A 19,156-nucleotide genomic window follows, 5' to 3' on the forward strand; every position below is an offset into this window, starting at 1 on the left:
ATGAAGCTATGCAGGTTAGAAAGAGGACAAATGCTTTGGATCCAGCCTATCATCACGGGACTCAACACAAACCTATCCAGCATACACCACTGGGTTCCTTCTCCGTCTCCTCTGATCCTTTAGGAAAAAAGAACTATTTTATATCTCCCTCTGTATCATAGAGGAGCAAATGCCTTCTGCAGATATATTATGTTGATGAATTGTCACAAACTGAATTTACCAAGAAATTGTCTCTGGAGAGGGAATTCGGCCTTTCTAGTTCAAATTCATGTGCATTTGTCTCAAAGCATCCTCAAAAGCCTGTCAAAATTAGATGAAAGGTCCTTAGTGCTGAAAACACTGTGCTTTGGCCACAGACTCTGGAAAAATAAGGCTGGATTGAGCTGGAATCTCTCTCACTTCTGGTTGATTTTCATAGTCTTGGAATGAATCAGAGGATCTGGGAAAGAAGTGTCACTACACAGACATCTGGCACTTTGGGAAGAATGAAGTCCCAACTGAGGAGACCACGGCTGTTGTTTTGCTCCTCTCATGTTGTCTTATAATATTTGCACCTATCCCCATAGGTTACTGCTATTGTCAGGTTCGATGTAGCTTTTTTTTTCCTTTAATAGGAAATATAGCCTCAAGGCCCTGAGACTAAATGTTGCTAGAGTAATGTGGCCTAATAATCAGTCATAAGTGGGAGAGAAGGAATTAAATATCTATATTATACCCTCTTAGGCTCAGAGAATTGAGCAAGAATGGAAGGAAAAAAAATTAAGAGCCAGAGGAAAGAGTAGCATATTAGATAGTTATTTCTCCTGAATGGAAATACTTCATTGTGGTGGTTGGGATATGCTTGACCCAGGGAGTGGCACTCTGAGGAGATATGGTCATGTTAGAGTAGCTGTGGCCTTGTTGGACAAGTGTGTCATTGTGGGAGTAAGCTTTGAGACCCTCCTCCTAGCCTCTTGGGAGCCAATCTGTCCCTGGCTTCCTATGGATGAAGATGTAGAACTCTTAGCTTCTTCTCCTGCCTACCTAGATGCCCCTTCCTGCTATAATAATAGACTGAACCTCTAAACCTATAAGATAGCCCCAATTAAATGTTATCTCTTATGAGAGTTGCTTTGGTCATTGTGTCTTTTCACAGCAATGGAAACCCTAAGACATTCTTTATAGCATAAAAATAAACACAACATAAAAGTTCCATGAAGCTTCTGTTGTCATCAAGATGAGCGGCCGCTGGCAGCATTCGTGAAGAAGTAGGAAAGCTGCTATTGCGAGTCCTGCTGCCACTTCTGTGAGACTGCCCAGGCCCAAGAAAGAGCTGCAGACGAGCAGAAGCTCAAGCTAGGGCGGCTCATGAAGAACCCAGACAAAGCAGTTCCAGTTCCAGAGAAAATGAATGAATAGGCTCCTCGAGCCCCTCCAGAATTCATCCGAGATGTATAGGCACCTACGGTGGAGAGAGTACCAGCGGCAGGACTACATGGATGCCATGGCTGAGAAGCAAAAACTGAGTGCAGAGTTTCAGAAGAGACTAGAAAAGAGTAAAATTGCTGCAGAGGAGCAGATTGCAAAGCACCGGAAAAAGCGCCAGAAGTTAAAAGAGAAGTTACTGGCAAAGAAGATGAAACTTGAGCAGAAGAAACAGAAGGAAGAACCCTGTCAGGGCCAGGAACTGCATGCCAGCAGCTCTGAAGAGGCATCTGAAACATAGGAGGAAGAGGAGCCCAGCGTTGTCATCATGAGGCCATGAGGATTTTCAGCAGCCGTGAACCCAGCTCATTCTGTGATAAGCCTTAGAAGAGAAAAGGCTGTGTGTGACCAGCTGCCCGACTGGCTGTGTTGGGAGAAGGCAGGCACCTCCTGCAGCCCTGCCTGCCTGGGGAGTGGAGGGAGCAGACTCTAGACATTTGCAGATTGCATTCTGTATCCTGCCCTGCTCTTGCTGAAGGGGAGTGAGTGCTTCCCCTTCCCCTGGTGCCTGTTCCCTTCTGCTTGAACAGCAGTGAGCTCTGGGCTGGTTTCTGTGAAGGGAATCTTTATTTAGTAAAGAGCAGAAAACCTTAAAAAAAAAAAGTTCCGTGAAGCTCCTGAAACTTCCAGTGGTTCACAAGGGCCTTCCCCAAGACTGTGCAAGCTGGAACTAGATGTTTAGGTATAGCTCCCATAGACTGGTGTTCAGACAAGCCTGTGGAGGCCACAGAGTGTAATGTGGTGGTTTGGATTTGTTTGGCCCAGGGAGTGGCACTATTAGGAGGAAGAAGAAACAGACCAAATGACCTGCCTAAAAGTCAAGTTCCAACGCTACAGCTTTCATTAGTCATCACCCACTTGGGGTAGACTTTTTGGTGATGCAGCTAACTTTGGGTCACCCATGCCCAGTAAGTCATCCCTTGTTACATTTTTGTAAGTAATCCCAATAAACTCACTGTTTTGCTGAGCTGAGCATGACTGAAATCCTTTCTGATTGTTGTCAGTGCCCTATCCAGTGTGAAAAGGTATTTGTGCAAGTCATTGTCAGAGAAGACAGACAATAATCACAGAGTCAAACTATTTGACAAATGGCTCAATTGAGCCTTCAAAGCACTCCTCTTCCTCCTTCTCCTCCTCCTTCTCATTTTTCTCTTCCCTTCCTCTTCTCTTTTTTCATCTTTCTCCTCTTCTCCCTCTCCTTCTTTATTTTATTAGAAATAGATTTTTTTTCATACAATACATTCTGATTATGTTTTCTTTTCCTTTAAACCTCTAAGGTCCACCCCACCTCCTCTCCCAACTGAACCCACATTCTTCCTGTCTCTCATTAGAAGACAAACAGGCATCTAAAGAATAAAAATCAAATAACATAAACCAAAAACAAACAAACTGGAATAAAACGAAACAAACAGAAGAAAAAGAGTCAAAGAAAAAGCATGAGAAATACATATAAATAGAGAAACACACACCCTCATACACACAGAAATCCTGCAAAAACACAGAACCGGAAACCGTATTATGGTAACACCTGTAAGATTAAAAGAAATGCCCCAATAAACATGATGAGACCAAGAACCTCAAAAGATGCCATTGAGTTTGTTTTCTGTTGGCCATCTACTGCTGGCTTGGGGCTTGCCCATAAGCATGGTTTGTATCTCCAGTGAGACTCTATTGAAGAGAACTAATTTTGTGAGAAGTTATCAATTGCAAATAGCTTCTGGGTTAGGAATAGGGCTTATGTCCACTTCCCCTCTCATTACTTAGACTCCATCTGGTGCAGATCCATGCAGGCCCTGGGCATGCTGCCACAGTGTCTGTGTTCATGTGCATGTCAGTCCTCGTATGTTTAGAATATCTTGTTTCTTGCTATCCACCATCCCCTCTGAATTTTATAGTCTTTCCACCTCCTCTTCTTCAGGGCGCCAAGAGCCCTGAGGGGAAGGATTTGATGAAGACATCTTTTAGAGGTAAGTGCTCCAAGTTCTTACTCTCTACACACTGTGTAGCTGGGAGGGTGGTCTCTGTATTTTTCCCATCTACTATAAAAGGAAGCTTCTCTGATGATATCTGAGCAAGGTACCGACTTATAAATATAGCAGAATGCCAGCAGAAGTTGTTTTATGCCCATATTCCTGTAATAGAACAGTAGTATTTTGTTTTCCCCTGGGTCCTGGTCGATCTTGTCTTAGGTTCTTGGCTACTGAGTATTGTTGGGAATATGTTATATCTCATGGTGTAGGCCTTTAATCCAATCAGATATTGGTTAGTTACTGCCATAGGCTCTGTACTACTATTGCACTAGAATATGTTGCAAAAGCAGGTCATCCTTGTAACTTGACACGTTTCTAAGTAGGTTGGTATTTACCTTTCTCCTTCAGTAGAGTACAAAATACCTACCTTCCAGTACCATGAACATTAATCCATAGGAGAAAAGGCACCAGCTCAACTTTGCTGTGTTCAATAAATTGTGTAGACTTTATCTTCAGCAGTATGGCCTTAGTGTGTATTTGTGGAGAACAATCAATAGACTTGTCAATAGCCTGAGTTGTTTGGGGTTTCTCATGGAGCAACTTTGGCCAACAACTCAATTAGATATAACCAATTCCTGGTACTGTAAGGATCATTTGGTGTTAGGAATTATTTGCCACTTCAATGAAGCAGAGGGGAGAGAAAAGAAAAAAAAAGAGTCTGCCTTCCAGGCAAAGTCATGGCAGATCAAGATCTGTTGACAAATCTCCCAGCCTGCTGACATGCAAAGATAAGAGGAGTCATACTTGAGGCTTTTGGTGAGGAGCTGAAGATTCTACTGACCTTGGTGGGAAGGGAATCTTTTGGGTTTAGAACAAATGTGTATATTTTAGCAAAATTGTTTCTGTTAGCTTGTGGCTTTGCTCCCCACAGTACTGTAGTATAAAAAGGCTATGAGAAGTACATGCAAGGATGGCGTGGTATAGTCATGCAGCCCTCCCATTATCTATCTCTTGCATCTTTTTTCTATCTTTCCTATAAACATCCTAACACCTTCCTCAGAGGACTGTTCAACTCTGAACTGGCGGGTCTGGTACAATTAGATAATGAGAGATATCCAGTTGGAGCTCTGTTTGTCTCATTATTGGACAACTTTATTTAGATTGCATTCATACTTGTATATATTTTGGGATGGCTGTACTGTGTTAGATTTCTATATAAACCCTAAATGGCCTTTAGTTTTAACTGTCCTTCCCCACCCATATTCTCTCTCTCTCTCTTTCTCTCTCTCTCTCTCCCTCTCTCTCTCTCTCTTTCTTCTTCTTCTTCTTCTTCTTCTTCTTCTTCTTCTTCTTCTTCTTCTTCTTCTTCTTCTTCTTCTTCTTCTTCTCTCTACCTCCTCCTTCCTACCCATACTTGTTTGATTCTCTAGATCCTTTCCCCTTCCATCCTTTCAAAGCTATTTATTTTATATTTCCCCTGTTATTGGTTTTGTTGTTGTTTTGATGTGTGTGTGTGTGTGTGTGTGTGTGTGTGTTTCCAGATGAGGCTGAGAACTGTCCTTCCAAGCTCTGTAAATAATTGTGTTGGAAAGAGGACTGCATTGAATCTATAAATTACTTTTGGTAGGATGACCATTTTTACTATTTTAGTCCCACCAAACCATGTGCATGGGAGTTTTTTTTGTCTTCTGACATTTTCTTCAAATTCCTAAGTGTCTTAATGTTTTTTTGGTTTTTGGTTTTTGGTGGTTTTTGTTGTTGTTGGGTTTTTTTTTTTTTGTTTTTTTGTTTTTGTTTTTCGAGACAGGGTGTCTCTGTATAGCCCTGGCTGTCTTGGAACTCACTTTGTAGACCAGGCTGGCCTCGAACTCAGAAATCCACCTGCCTCTGCCTCCCAAGTGCTGGGAATAGAGGCGTGCTCCACCACTGCCCGGCTTGTCTTTATCATGAGTCTGTCATTTCCATGGTTATAGTTAACACAAGATATGTTAGGATTTATGAAGCTATTGTGAAAGATGTTATTTCCCTGATTTTTTTCTCCTATGTGTATAGGAAGGTCACTAATTTTTGTGAGTTCATTTCATATCCTGCTACTTTTCTGAAAGTGTTTATCAGTGTTTATCAGCTGTAGGAGTTCAAGAAAATTATCAATTTCTTTTAGATTTTCCAATCTGGTAGAATATAGGTTTTTAAAGTATGTTCTTATGGTTCTCTGGATTTCCTCAGTCTCTGTAATTCTGTCTCCCTTTTCCATCTCTAACTTTGTATTTCTCCTAACCCCTCCACTGTTTAGTAGTTAACTTAGGCATTGATTTTCTCAGAGGACCAACTGTTTGGGAATTTTGTTGTTGTTATTGCTTTGTTTGTTTATATTTTCTTGATTTCAATTCTGGGTTTGATTATTTCTTTCCATCAACAAATCTACTCTTTTGGGGCATTATTTTTTTTGTTGTTCTAATGCTTTCATGTGTGCTGTTAAGTGACTAATATGAGATTTCACCAATATTTTTATGTAGATATTCAGTAATATAAACTTGCCTCTTATAACTGCCTTCATTACATCCCATTGTATTTTTATTTTCATTCAATTATAAAAAGTTTTTATATTTCTTCTTGATTCTGTCTTGACCCAGCTTTCATTCAGTAGTGCATTGTTTGGCTTCCATGAATTTTTAGGTTTTCTGGGTTTTTTTGTTTTTTTTTGTTTTTTTGGTTTGGTTTGGTTTGGTTTTTGGTTTTTGGTTTTTGTTTTTTTTTTGTTTTGTTTTGTTTTGTTTTTTGTTTTTTTGTTTTTTTTTTCTTTAGTTCTATTGTTGATATACAGCTTTAATCTGTGGTGATCAGATAGGGTACAAAGTGTGATTTTTAGCTGTTTTATCTGTTGAGACTTGCTGTATGTCTGAGTGTGTGATTAATTGGGAGAACATTCTATGAGGTACTGAGATACAGGTCTATTCATTTGTGTTTGGGTGAAATGTTCTCAAAATATATGTTAAGTATGTTTGGTTTATGACATCATTAAGTCCAGAACTTTAGTTTAGTTTTTGTCTGGATGACCTATCTATTGGTGAGAGTGGGGTGTTGAAGTCATTTACTTTCACTATGTGAGGGTCAATATGGCTTTTAGCTGTAGTATTGACACATAAGGTTGGGTACCCTTGTGTTTTTTGCATGGACAGCAAACACCCTTCTTTATAGTTTCTGCCATGGTCACAAAAGACTCCACATCCATGTCATGTGATTTTAATAGGAATTCTCCAAATCACTAAAGTGAATAATCAGAGTACTCTAAACAAATAAGACCGGGTTAAAGTCAGAAAACTCCTTAGCTTCACAAAAAACGCCAACCTGCATTTCTACACAACCAGCTCAGGAGTCAAAAGCAGAGAACAACCTCTCAGGAGCTGAGAATTCTACCACATTCTAACAGTAGGGACCAGATGGCAACATGCTTCCCTGGATTGCCAAAACTGCTCTGGCTCCCCAAAGTTCATGCTGAGTAGTTTTCCTGTGTCTTAAATGAAATTGGGAAACAGAAATTGATGAAATAAAATGGATTTTTTCACAGTTTGGCCCAAAGTAGCAAAAACTATTCATTTCTCTCTACCTTTCTGTATCAGTATTACTACTTCATAGAAAAGATGAGGCATATGCCAGAAAGCAGGAAAACATTAATTTTAACTATGAGACAGACAGAAATATCTAAAAATCTCTTATTTTGAGTCAAGTTCCTTCCTCTGGCTGGTACCAGATTTTAGTGTTAATTTTCTCCCAGCATGTGATTTCTAAGAACGTTTTAATTCATGATGTCCATTGTCCCAAGAGTCTAATAACTGAAGGGAGAGAAAGGTACAAGTGTCTCCCTCTAAAATATATCTTCCTCTGTCAGTGCAATGGTTATGAGGGGTGAACAGGCTGGGGGACAGGCTGCTGGCTGCAGGTTCAGTGGCTGGTCAGAGTTAAAGCGAGATGGGAAACAGGTACATGCACAGGTTGGGAAGGTGTCTAGAGGAAAAGCTACAGAAATGAGGGCAGAAAGATGAGATGACAGGACACATTGCAGAGAGCAGAAGAATGGGAATCAAAGAGAAAGCAAAGTACAGAAAAGCCAGAGACAAAAGCAGGTATTGCAGGCAGCAGACCTCTGGAGCTGCCCTGACTCCATCAGAATTATCTTAGCTTCTTGAGACACAGGTGGATCCCATTCTTGGACTTCAACACAAGTCTTGCAATGGGGACTGGGATCCTGGTGGGATCTGGCAGCAATTCAAAGCGGAGCAGGGTCAGGGCCACAGCCACCTTCAGCTCGTTCATAGCAAACTGTTTCCCAATGCAGTTCCTGAACCAAGCAGAGACACATTAAGAAAGATGTGGCCTGAGACCTGTTCTGAGAACAGTGAGTATTGTTTCTTTAGCCTCAGTCCTGAGGGGCATCCAGGTTCCCCATGATGGTATCAGCCTAATAGTTTTCTTTATAGGCCACACACCTCAATCATTCCCTTGCTTTGAGATCACTTTCCTTATAGGTCACACGACCACCTCAATCCCTTGTCTCTGCGCATAGGCTCCTGACCTGAGAATAAATTCTCGTGTTCCTCTAGGATTCTCTCTCTCTGACCTTAGTCCTGTTCTTGGGTGTACAGAATGTCATTTGAAGAGTGCCAGCTCTGTGGTCATAGAGTCCATAGGCCTGAGTTATTTAATGAGGCAACCACTAGTTAGCTGATTCTCTCCTCTAACAGTTTCTGGATCTCCACTGTGAATATTTCTATTCAGGGCAATATGAGGAGGGGTAGGTCACCATCCTGGGGATTATCATCTACGTATAAAAACCGACTGATCTAGAATGAGAGTCAAATATTGGTGGTAGAAACTCAGGGTGAATGCATCTGAATGGAGAACCTCAAGCTGTTCCCCCATCTTCCTTCCACTCAACTTTCAGGCTCCAATCCCTCACCCCCCCCCCAAGACTGCCATCATCTGTACCCATCTACTCATATTACATAAAAGTCCTTATTTGCATTTTCAATTTTTTTATCTTGGTCTTTTGTCCTCCACATCCACTCTCTCCACGTTCTTCCTCTTATGCACATCAGGTAGAATAGATGCTCCAGACACAACCATTCTTAGTGTAGGTTTGTTGTGTCATCACTTCTTATCTGTATAACTCCACTTCCTATTTGAGCTCATATTGCTGATGTTGCCAATAATGCTTCTCTTCACACTCACTACCACACCCAAAGGAACAAACCAACACTCAGACAACTTTTTCTCCTCTGCTGGTGTTCTTCTTCTCCTGGACGCTAAGGTAGCATGGATGCTTTACTCAAGGGCCCACCACACTTCAGGTTATAGGACAGCAAGGAATGTGTAACTTTTCATAAGCTGTCAGTGAGGGACACATGAGTATAAGGCAGAAAGAAGGGATGGTGGCTGCATCAAGAACCGATGTCTCACTACATTTTCTTCTGGTCTTGTTGCTAAGCTGGGGTCAGAAACCTATGCCTCTGCATTCCTGTCTCAGCAAGAAGCATGGCAGAAAAATACATTTTCAAAATACTTTTTCATTTAAATTAAGTGAGTTAAATTCTAAAAATAAAATAATATGCATAGAGGATAAGGATATTTAAACGAGGAACTTAGCTACCTGCAACTCTCCCATCCTCCAATGGCTGCAGTATGCTTTTGACTGGTTAAGATGAAATTCTTAACTATGAGATCAACTCTGTCATCTGTCTTCTAGTGAAATGCCAAGTAGGAAGCCTGTTCTGTGGGAGATGATTCAGCGCTTTACACTTCATAGAACTGGTAAATCAGAAGAAACTCTTAATTTTCTCCCCCAGGTGATCCCTGAAGACATGTTAACTTTGGTGACCATTGTATCCAAACCTTACAAAGTTTTAGGGGGAATTTGTGGTCTACGGGACTCATCCTGTGGAGTCTATGGATTTTTACAGCAGCCTTTTAGCTGCTTGTATCACTCAGCTGTCTGTAATTGCACACAGGAACTATGGTGGGCATCAACTCTAAACAGAAGGTATTCTTCAGAAGCTGTTTAATGTCCTCATTCCTGTTTTTGACACCACTAGAATAGGTAGACCAGGTCTGTTCACCAAAGTCCCTTCCTGAATGCATAGCTTTACAAATTGGAAATGTAAGCACAAGCTGTAGGCATTCATATATACAGAAAAATTTTCATAAGGCTAGAAATAAAAAATGTGTCATGATAGCCCTGGTGTACAATGTACAGCAAGCTGTGAACTCTTACATATATGACTTTAACAGAAGAGCCCACACAGTTTTTATAATTTGAAATATATCATATTATAATACTTAATATGTTTGTTACATTTATATTTATAGACACATATGTTTTAAAGATTTATAGAAGCATCCAACTGTTCTGTTAATAAAAAAACTTATGAGGCTATATTGAGAATTTTGAGGAAGAAAAATTTATCCTTTAAGACTTTTGAAAACTAAGATTTCTTGGTTTAATATCCATAGAAATATAATTCTGAAATATGAAGTTCAGAATTTGTTAAAATACCAAAATATTCTAATTTTTATACAGATGTTTCAGTGGCCAAAAGACAGTCAATTAAAGAAATCTTTGTGTTATACTGAATTGCTGCTGTCTTTCCTTTTGGCACAAAACACATATACATCATACAATCCCCCCCCCACACACACACACACATAGACCAACAGAAATACATGCAAATAGACCACATAGGGGCATAAGTGATCAGAAATATAAAATATCAATATGTTCCAACCCTCCATCCTTTCTCTTCAACACTTGCCCACCATTACCTTGATCCTCCTGAGAATGGCAGATAAGCATGGCTATGGTGAGAAGAATCTGGTGCAAATCTAGAGGGGTCAAACACCTGCAGAGAGAGCACAGGGCCAGGATGGATGGTGTCAAGCCCATTTCCAATGCAAAAGGGTACAGTATGGTTACAGTCTTCTCCAGATTTCCATACCTTTGGGTTTGGCCAGAAACGTGGGTTATGATGTAGGCCATAAATGGAAATTGTGGCTGTGATACCTGTTGGGGGAGGGGAGAAGACATGGAGTGAAACATGATTAAACCAAAGAAATAGGTCTCTAGACCCATACCCAGTGGCATATACAATGGTCTGTGTATAAAGAGTCATCATGTAGAGCTAATGGTCCTCTTGGGCCTAGGGAGTTTAGTGAAGTATACATTAGAAAACCATAAGCCTGGTGATAACAGACAGCATTAAAGAATAGGATCTATCCTGCTTCTAGTAAGTGCAATGACAGCATGTAGTCATCAAACATCTTACACCACCATTGAAGAACATACACTAGGTAACAAGATGCAATTCCCCTCCAACACTCCCAAAAGGCACTGTTTTATGCCCATTTTTCACACAAAATACTAAATTCTTAATGAAGCTCATTATCTTTCTTATGTTTCCACTGTTTGGATGTGGCAGAGGCAGGATCATATCCAAGGATAGGTTTGCTAACATGTGGTTTCCTATGATGACAAGGAACTCAGGACTTAGCAGCTCACCTCTTTCATTACCTCAGTTGCCTGAGAAACTGGGAGACATTGCACCCACACATAGGATCCCTGTATCCTTTTCATTTGCCTTTACTCATAATCAAAACCTTTTCACTACAAGACTGGTGTCATTCTTTTTCAACCCTGAGTATATTACGTGACTGCAATTTCAAGTCTGAAAATGACATTTTTAATTGTTTTTTAATTTACATTTCAAATGCTATCCCCTTTCCCACCCTCCCCCTGGAAACCTCCTATTCCATCCTCCCTCCCCCTGTTTCTATGAGGGTGTTCCTTCACCCACCCACCCACTCCCACTTCCCTACCCTCAATTCCCCTAACCTGGGCCTTCATAGGACCAAGGACCTTTCCTCCCATCCTCTGCTATATAGGCAGCTGAAGCCATGTGTACTCCTTTGTTGATGGCTTAGTCCCTGGGAGCTAGAATGTGGAATTTCTTCCAGGAGACTTCCTCGGTCTCAACTTTACAACCTCATCTCAACTTCAAAGTACTTCAACACATGTGAGCATGTAGGTGACTGGATTTTGTTACCTTTGGGTATGGAGCGTCCATCTGGGAAGGTGACAGGTGAGCTGAGCTCTCGACTCACAGATATTACTGGTGGATAGAGCCTCAGGGCCTCCTTGATGCACATGGTGGTGTAGGGCATCTGGCCCAGATGGTCCCTGAAATGAAGCCCATCCTGAAGAGTCACACAGAGCTCGGAAGACCAGAAGGTCTCTCCTATAAAAAGACAAGTGAGTGGTTCTTACCATGTGACAGAGGTTCCATCACCCAGAATGCTCTGCACCTCCTCTCTGCATCTCTGTTGGTGCTCAGGGTGGGTGGCCAGAGCATAGAAAATCCAGGAAATTCCACTGGCTGTAGTGTCATGACCCTCAAACATGAATGTGTCCACCTCTGCACGCAGGTCCTCATCAGACAAGCTGTTCCTATCCTCCATCTGAATGAATATACAGGTGAGAGAACAGAGTTTGTATCTCATCTGTGCTTATGGGCCAAATCTCAACCCTGTACCCAACTCACTCTGGCAAACAAGAGGATGTCCAAGAAATCCAAGTGTCTCTTCTTCCTGGCCTTCTGCAGCTCTTCCTCATTCTGCAGCTGAGACTTCCTCATCTTGATCACTCCATCTATCTCATGACAGCACTTGTCAGACAGAACCCAGAGCTACTGTATTACACATAATCTCTGAACCTAATCTGCATGTCCTGTGGAACCCTAGATGTATGTGCAAGTATGAATTTAGTCATGATTTGAAGTCTATACGATTTCATATACCTCAAGTCTCCACTCAGGATCATGGGCCACAGAGCCATGTTTAAGGCTGTTGGATATGTCACCAATCTAGTAAAGCTGGTGGTGATTCTTATAATGTACCTTATGTGCTAACATTATAGCTCCCAAAACTTATATCTTAGTAACCTGCATGTATACCTCAAGCCCTGCAGAGGTGTCTGGTAAACTCATTATGTCTGAGATATATGATCATGTCTTTGGGATGAGCCTGATAAAGGAAGGAAGGCAGGAGGGAAGAAGACAGAACCTGTGTGCTCGTGAGCAATCTGGCAGGCATGGTGGGACAAACGTCCATCAGAGGACATATTGTAGATGATGTTGTACTTATAAAAGGCATTCCGCAGGCGAAAGAAAGTCAGGTTGTTTAGATCCTCGACAGCCTTAGTATACAACTTGGAATTTCTGAGGACAGGAGATACAATATACTGGAGATTAGGGTGGCTTACCCAATAATAATAGAGTGGGCCCTCTATAGTCATTCTTTTGACCATGGGGCACACAATACCAAGGCATACACAACTTCAAGATCATTTGACCATGGAACTTTAGATAATGGATGACCAACTGAGCTTCTACACTTGTTAGAGTTCCACAGTGTTGGTTCTGGTTTGAAATTAGAGTTTGTCCTAGGGCTGGGTGAGAATCTTACATTTTGTAGAAAGAACTGTCTTAGCTGCCCCACTTCCTTCTTACTAAACCCTAACAGACTGAATTTAAATCCTAACTTACTAAGCAGACTGATAAGACCACAGACCCTACAAAGAATTGTCACTCACTCATCCAACTGAACACTGCCTTGGTAGCTGAAAGCACACTTCATAACAGTGTCCAGTGTCATCAATGAAACACAGTGGAAGATCTCCAGAGGGTGGTCCTGGCCATCAAGCTTCTCCCATTTATCCTGTGGTGAGAACAAGACAATGTGTTTAGACTAATACTTTTCTCTTTATCTGTAGATAATCATTCTGGAGTCCCTCTCCATTAAGTTCATTTGCTTCCAGCAAATTAAAAGCACAAAGAAAATGTTTGTAATCTGATGTCTGCTTCTTCCAAACTCTTTAACAAAACATCATTTTCTAATTGTGTGCAATTATTGCTTATTTGGTTTTAGAAACAAGTTTAATCTTTCAGTTTATAAATATGATCCCTTTGATTTTTTGAGAGTAAACTAGACTTGAAAAGATGGATATAAATACAAATATAGAATGGTATAAAATGTATAAAGGAAAAGAAAGGCTATGGACCTGGGTGAACATGCCTCAAGCTTGCTATTGGTTACTTTAATTACACTTCATCTTTCATATGGTTGTGCCAGAAACTAAGACCTAATATGAGATAATGATTTGGTAGGTATGGGTGTGAGAATGTAGACCTGGTGTCCACTTTCTCATGAGTCACTTAAGATCACACAGAAAACCTGGAGTCCAAGACATTCTTGTCTTATAACACCTTGAAGCTGCCACTGTCCAGTCCCACCCAAACCAGGGAGTTTATACTGTGTGGTGTCTTGACCACTGTGGTAAACCCTTGGTCCTGTACTTACCACAGTGCTATCTGAAGTCTGTGGCTCCATTCTGCTGAGCAGGAGCTATCCAATTTATGCATTTGTGGGAGACTCACTTTACAGCAATACATGAGTTATTAGTCTATATGAATTTCTACAATGTTTTTAAGAGTGGAGTTATAGCGGCTATGCTGTTGAGTGGGTGTAATAAAATGAGAAAGGGACAGAGCAACTCACTAGCATTATATTGACAGAGTCCGCCATGATTTTGACATAGGGTTTGAGGATATCATAGTGGAAGGCTGGAGTCAACATCCGCCGATGCTGGAACCACTTCTTCCCATTCAACAGGAGCAAACCATAACCTGTGCCAGAGACTGATATGTGAATGTGTCTGACAGAAGTGGAATTAAGAGTACCCCTGGAATCATTTGGTTACATTCACTGGGATTTAAAAAAGGGGAAATCAAAGTTCAGTAATAGTGAGGTTTTTTTTTTCTTTTAGACAAAGACAGAAAGTGAGATTTCCAGTGTGTCTGATAAATCTGCTGTGACTAAGACAGAAGTGAAATGAGGGATGAAAATGTGTTGGGGTCATGTCAAGAGGGAAATATAAAAATGTCTGGCAATGAGTGTCTGAAGAAATAATATTGCAGAATCCAGGTATCATGCACACTCACACCAGCATTAAAAAGGACTAAGGACTGATTGGAAGAAGAGAAATAAAGCTTGATTTAGGACTGGATTGTGATACTTGTGACTAGTTACCTGTTGTTCTCCATTAGCCAAAGAGCAGTGAAGAAAACACACTTCTTGTTTTAATATACTTACCAATCCAGGGAGCAAAGAATTGATAAATTCCAGAAGCCTTTGGATCTGAAATGTAAGACAGGTCTTGAGGAGATGGTGTTCAAACTGCAAGCTTTCCTTTAGTTTTTCAGAATTGCACCTACTACAGTGTCTGTGTGGAGTTCAGAAGGTAAATTTGTGGAGTTGGTTCATTCACCCCATTTTCAATGTGGGTCTCAGGGCTTAAAATTAGGTCATTGGGCTTGAGCAACAAAACCAGTCCATCCATTTCAGCGACCACAACATTAGTTTTCTGTTGATTTCATGCTGCTGCCTTTTCACTCAAACTACCTCCCATTCCTTTCTGTCTTTGTGTTGCCTGTTAGCTGGACTTAGGAAAGAGAACTTCAATGTACCAGCAGCTGAAGTCTCTGCCATTATAACGTTTGGGAAATTTGTAAAACATATCCACTCAATATGTTTTAAGAGCAAAAGAAAAAACAGAAAAGAGAGAGAGAGAGAGAGAGAGAGAGAGAGAGAGAGAGAGAGAGAGAGAATTTAAGCCTTGTGCAGGTATTTTAAGTGATGAGAACTATGTAAGTATTTGCTAACCATATGTTGGTCTCTGGACAGAAAGAATGGTAGGTATTATTTAGACATTGATGGCTGAAGTGTCACTCTTTTCTAAAATTACACAGACTTGGGTCTTGAATGTTGGGTGGCAGATATGCTACAGCTGTAATGAGTTTGGACTCTCACCTGATCTCCCCAGAACCACCTTCACATAGTCAGGGTCATAAAGCAGGACTCGTATATTGCTCCCCGAGAGACACTGTAAGCAGGCACTTGGGAATTTCTCTACCCATATAAGAATCTGCTGGAGCTCCTTGTCCTTTGGGAACAGAACATCAAAGAAAAGTTGAATTCACGAAGATGTTCTTTGACATCAAGTACTTTGTGTGGTATGGAAGAGTCAGGACCACCACAGGGGCATAACTCTGGCATGTTCAAGAAAGGGTAGAAATTTGGGTTGGTTTGATAATCTGTCTTTTTTTTTTCTTCTATTCAGACCATTGCTGTGTCCCAGGACTTGTCCTGGCCAGATCCTGGAGTCTTGTTAGATGAAACTAAAGCTCCTTAGAGAAGCTACTGTGGTAAGAACTTCTGTGTTCTGTAGTAATTCTGAATTTTGCTCTTCTTAAATGTGGCTAGCGTGTGAGCCCTCAGTGAGTGACTCTTCATGCAGACCCTTACAAAATTACATTATACTGAGAGTTAGTAGCATAGTCAGCCATTCTTACTGCTTACATACACTTGAGGATGGGAATGGCAAATGAATCCAGCCAGTTTCATCTGCCCAAAGAACTTTCTTTATTGTAAGAGGCTTTCTTTCTAGATGGAATATTTTACCTCTAGAAAGCCCTGTATTGTAATCAGACATTTCTCTCCAAAATGGGCAGTTTCAATCTCAGAGGAAATTGATATACAACATAGAAATCATCACTTCTACAATTTCTCTCAGAGAACAACCTAGATTAGTTGTTTCTCTGTAGCTGACACCACATTTTCCCATGCCCTTCTACAGCCTGAGATTTGAGTCCATTGTCATAATGTGTCCTTTAAAAAGAAATCATGCTCCACATGACTAAGGCAAACCCACTCTTAGAAGTAAACCCAGCGTTCTTCAGAAACTACATGCTTACCACTCAGCAGACTGCCCTGTATACTAATACTAAACTCTCATAGCTTCATTCAGCTCTTCACACTCTTCCACCCTCTCCCTTCTTCCTACCTTCAGATGGTGCCCCCAAAGCCAGTGGGAAGGCATGCATGGGAAATGCTGGAGGGTCTTGAGCAGCCACTGCCTTCGTAAGTAGAATTGGACTGCCTTGAACAGCACCAGAAATAGACTGAGCAAGAAGGCCCATTGGAAGAACCCAGAGATACCATCCAAGTACCTTGTAGGGCTAAATAAAAAAAAACCCATGGTTAGTAGTTTCTGGATCACTAGTGTCACTAAATGTTTAGAAACCCGCATTTAAGTCATGAGAAGGTAGACACACCTACTTGTGGGAGGGGGAATGGAGAAGACAGACAGAGACTGACCTCAGAATCCAAAGTTTATTAATCTGCAACATCAGCTTTGGTAAACAGTAAAAACAAATCTCTAGTATCTAGTCTTGGTAACATCTATATGTATACCAATTCCCATTTCTCTGAACTACTCACAACTATTTATTGAGCACATATTGCATGTTATGTATATCCTTGCTGATGAGGTAAAGTCATGGACTAGACATTAACCTGGATATTAAGAAATTCACATTCTAATTTACCAAACATGTAATAGGTGTAGCTGCTTGTACTATTTTCCTAATTTCAGGGTGAAATGATGACAACAGTAGTTGGTGTGTTCAGATGAATGTAATTGCTGAAAGTTTCTACCTATAGTCATCTTTGCATCTGGACTCCAAATCCAGCTGTTTCTTCCATTTTATCTGAGACTTGTCACAGTCACACTCCAGATTGATCCAGGATGGATGTGCCAGCAGGTGGAACAGTGCAGTTGCATTCAGGTGGCTCAAGACTCAATCAGCCTCACCACATACACAGCCTGTGACAGACTCTTTCTCTGTCTCACTATCTTGACTGAATGGAATAATAAAACCTTTCTTTTCTAAATACTTAAATTGCCCATCACTTATTCAGTCACTCATTAATTTAAGAATATTTCTTGACCTCACATAGGGCAAACTCTAATAAAGAAATCAGTCCAATTATATATATATTATGCCTTGCCTGAAAAAAATTAATGTACACACAGAATAGATAAAGCGAAAGTTAAAAAAAATGAGATATTGAAGGATTACTAGCCAATCAATTGAAAAGTGCTGAGATAGTTTCCAACTACCTCATTTATTTATAGATTTTATGGAGATATTATTTAAGCAGAGAAAGAATGTTTTGGTTGTCAGTCTATCCATTAACATGAAGATGGATAGCTAGGAAGGCCCTGAGGATCTAGGAGAAGTTGGAGGAAGGAAAGAATATGATCAAATTATATTGCATGAAAAAAATTAAATAAAAAATAAATTTTAAAAATGACAAAACTTTTAGAAAGGAAGAAAAACAAAGAAGTTAAGGGGTAGAAATAAGCCTTTCTCTGGAATCTTTATCCTCACCTGGATCATGATTATCTTCCCTAAATTAATCCTAGTTGTGAAGACCACAAAGAGGCAAACACAAAAGGTATTTTAACAAGAATCTCTAGAAAGCCAGCCCATTCACTCTGCCAGGAATGTGTGTTTGCCGCTCACTTGATCCTTTATCTATCCAAACATTTTCTTTAACACCCACTACTTCATCTTCCACTGTGACACAACATGCATAACCCACTACTTTTTCTTTCTTTCCACAATTCTGAGCTTTGGTCAAAACCAAAGACCGAGAGGGACATGCTCCATACGTCTGAACTTTTAGCCCACTTTGTGGTCATTTTACAACTTCAAATATTTGTTGGATGAGTAAATGATTGAAAGATCCAGTCCATTTCTTGGGACAGGTCATTTTGTACCCTTTCTCCTTCCCTACTTGGATCCTCTCCCACTTTCAGAGTGGAATTCAGTAGTGGAAAGAGCTTTGGCGTCCAAGACTACTGCTGAATTTTAGTTTTGACTGTTTCCTTCTCTGAATCTGAGTTCTTTTTGTTTGACCCATATTATGGTAAGCATGAACACAGAGTAGGTAGGTACTTGACCTGCTTTCTCCCATAACTCTCCAAAACAATGTTGTTTTTTAAAAATCGAGGAATGAAACCAGAGACTTAATACTGTTTTTTTTTTTTTTTTTGCTACAGCACATTCTACAGTAGTTCTACCATTTAGTTAAGAGCACTGGTTGCTCTCCAGGGGACCTATGTTCTATTTCCAGCACCCATATGGTAGGCATCTCATAAACAACCGTGTGTAACTCCAATTCCATGGGATTTGACACCTTTTCAATCCCTCTGCTGTCACTACATGCATGAGGTACACAGACACATACCTATGGAAGTAAAATACCTAGGCACATTAAGTGAATTTTTTTTTTGTAAATTAGGAGAGTCTTTAGGAAAATGGATGACTAGAGGTAAGTCACATGTTCATTCTAATTTTAAAAAATGAAAGACAAACATATCTTCAGATAAATTGCTAAACACTGAGGTACCAAATTTCATAAAAGTAATAATTCAATACCAAAGATTTGCTCCAATAGAATAGGGGGTGTTTTTAACACCCTACTCTCACCGATATGCAGGCCACTCCCAATACACACACACACACACACACACACACACACACAGACACACAACCAGACAGACAGACAGACAGACAGAGTCCTGAAGTTATATGACATCATAAACCAAATGGACCTAGTGGACATTTACATTCCACTCAAACTCTTCAAACCACCACAGCTGTTTCCAAAGCCCTACAGAGTTGTTTACTGCATTCTCTCACTGCTCTTTTGTTTTGTTTTGTTTTGTTTTGTTTTGTTTTGTTTTTTGTTTGTTTTTTGTTTTTTGTTTT

At 40.4% G+C, this 19,156-nt stretch overlaps 1 protein-coding gene, 1 long non-coding RNA gene and 1 pseudogene across 4 annotated transcripts; 2 read left to right on the top strand and 1 right to left on the bottom strand.

Annotated features, from left to right (window-relative positions):
- Positions 1 to 1,744, top strand: Gm12833 (annotated as a pseudogene).
- Positions 1,745 to 4,075: 2,331 nt separating this feature from the next.
- Gm52676 lies at positions 4,076 to 18,385 on the top strand. Its single transcript, XR_003955098.1, has 2 exons — positions 4,076 to 4,250; positions 15,658 to 18,385. It is a non-coding gene; the product is annotated as a predicted gene, 52676 (long non-coding RNA).
- On the bottom strand, positions 6,662 to 16,620 carry Cyp4a14 (cytochrome P450, family 4, subfamily a, polypeptide 14). Of its 3 annotated transcripts, none has more exons than NM_007822.2 (12): positions 16,381 to 16,603; positions 15,348 to 15,480; positions 14,631 to 14,675; positions 14,037 to 14,164; positions 13,072 to 13,196; positions 12,543 to 12,697; positions 12,023 to 12,129; positions 11,749 to 11,939; positions 11,528 to 11,661; positions 10,424 to 10,488; positions 10,251 to 10,327; positions 6,662 to 7,773 (listed from the first exon to the last, which is right to left on the bottom strand). In NM_007822.2, the coding sequence occupies exons 1-12, from the start codon at positions 16,573 to 16,575 to the stop codon at positions 7,605 to 7,607; spliced, it is 1,524 nt and encodes a 507-aa protein (NP_031848.1). In that variant the 5' UTR covers positions 16,576 to 16,603; the 3' UTR covers positions 6,662 to 7,604. The 3 variants fall into 3 exon arrangements, with proteins under 3 accessions (NP_031848.1, XP_006502787.2, XP_017175435.1); XM_017319946.2 differs by lacking the exon at positions 6,662 to 7,773 and adding an exon at positions 8,464 to 9,202 and having other exon boundaries at positions 16,381 to 16,619; XM_006502724.3 differs by lacking the exons at positions 11,749 to 11,939; positions 12,023 to 12,129 and having other exon boundaries at positions 11,528 to 11,719; positions 16,381 to 16,620.
- Positions 18,386 to 19,156: the final 771 nt, after the last annotated feature.

Source organism: Mus musculus, chromosome 4 (genome assembly GCF_000001635.26).
Source record: "Mus musculus strain C57BL/6J chromosome 4, GRCm38.p6 C57BL/6J".
NCBI lineage: Eukaryota > Metazoa > Chordata > Mammalia > Rodentia > Muridae > Mus > Mus musculus.

Coding starts and splice junctions, on each gene's coding strand:
- Cyp4a14 (NM_007822.2), bottom strand. CDS start 16,575: ATGGGTTTTTTTTTATTTAGCCCTACAAGGTACTTGGATGGTATCTCT. Junction 12,698..13,071: donor GGCAGTGTTCAGTTGGATGA/GTGAGTGACAAT, acceptor TCCTGTCCTCAG/AAATTCCAAGTTGTATACTA. Junction 10,328..10,423: donor GTTTCTGGCCAAACCCAAAG/GTATGGAAATCT, acceptor CTCTCTCTGCAG/GTGTTTGACCCCTCTAGATT.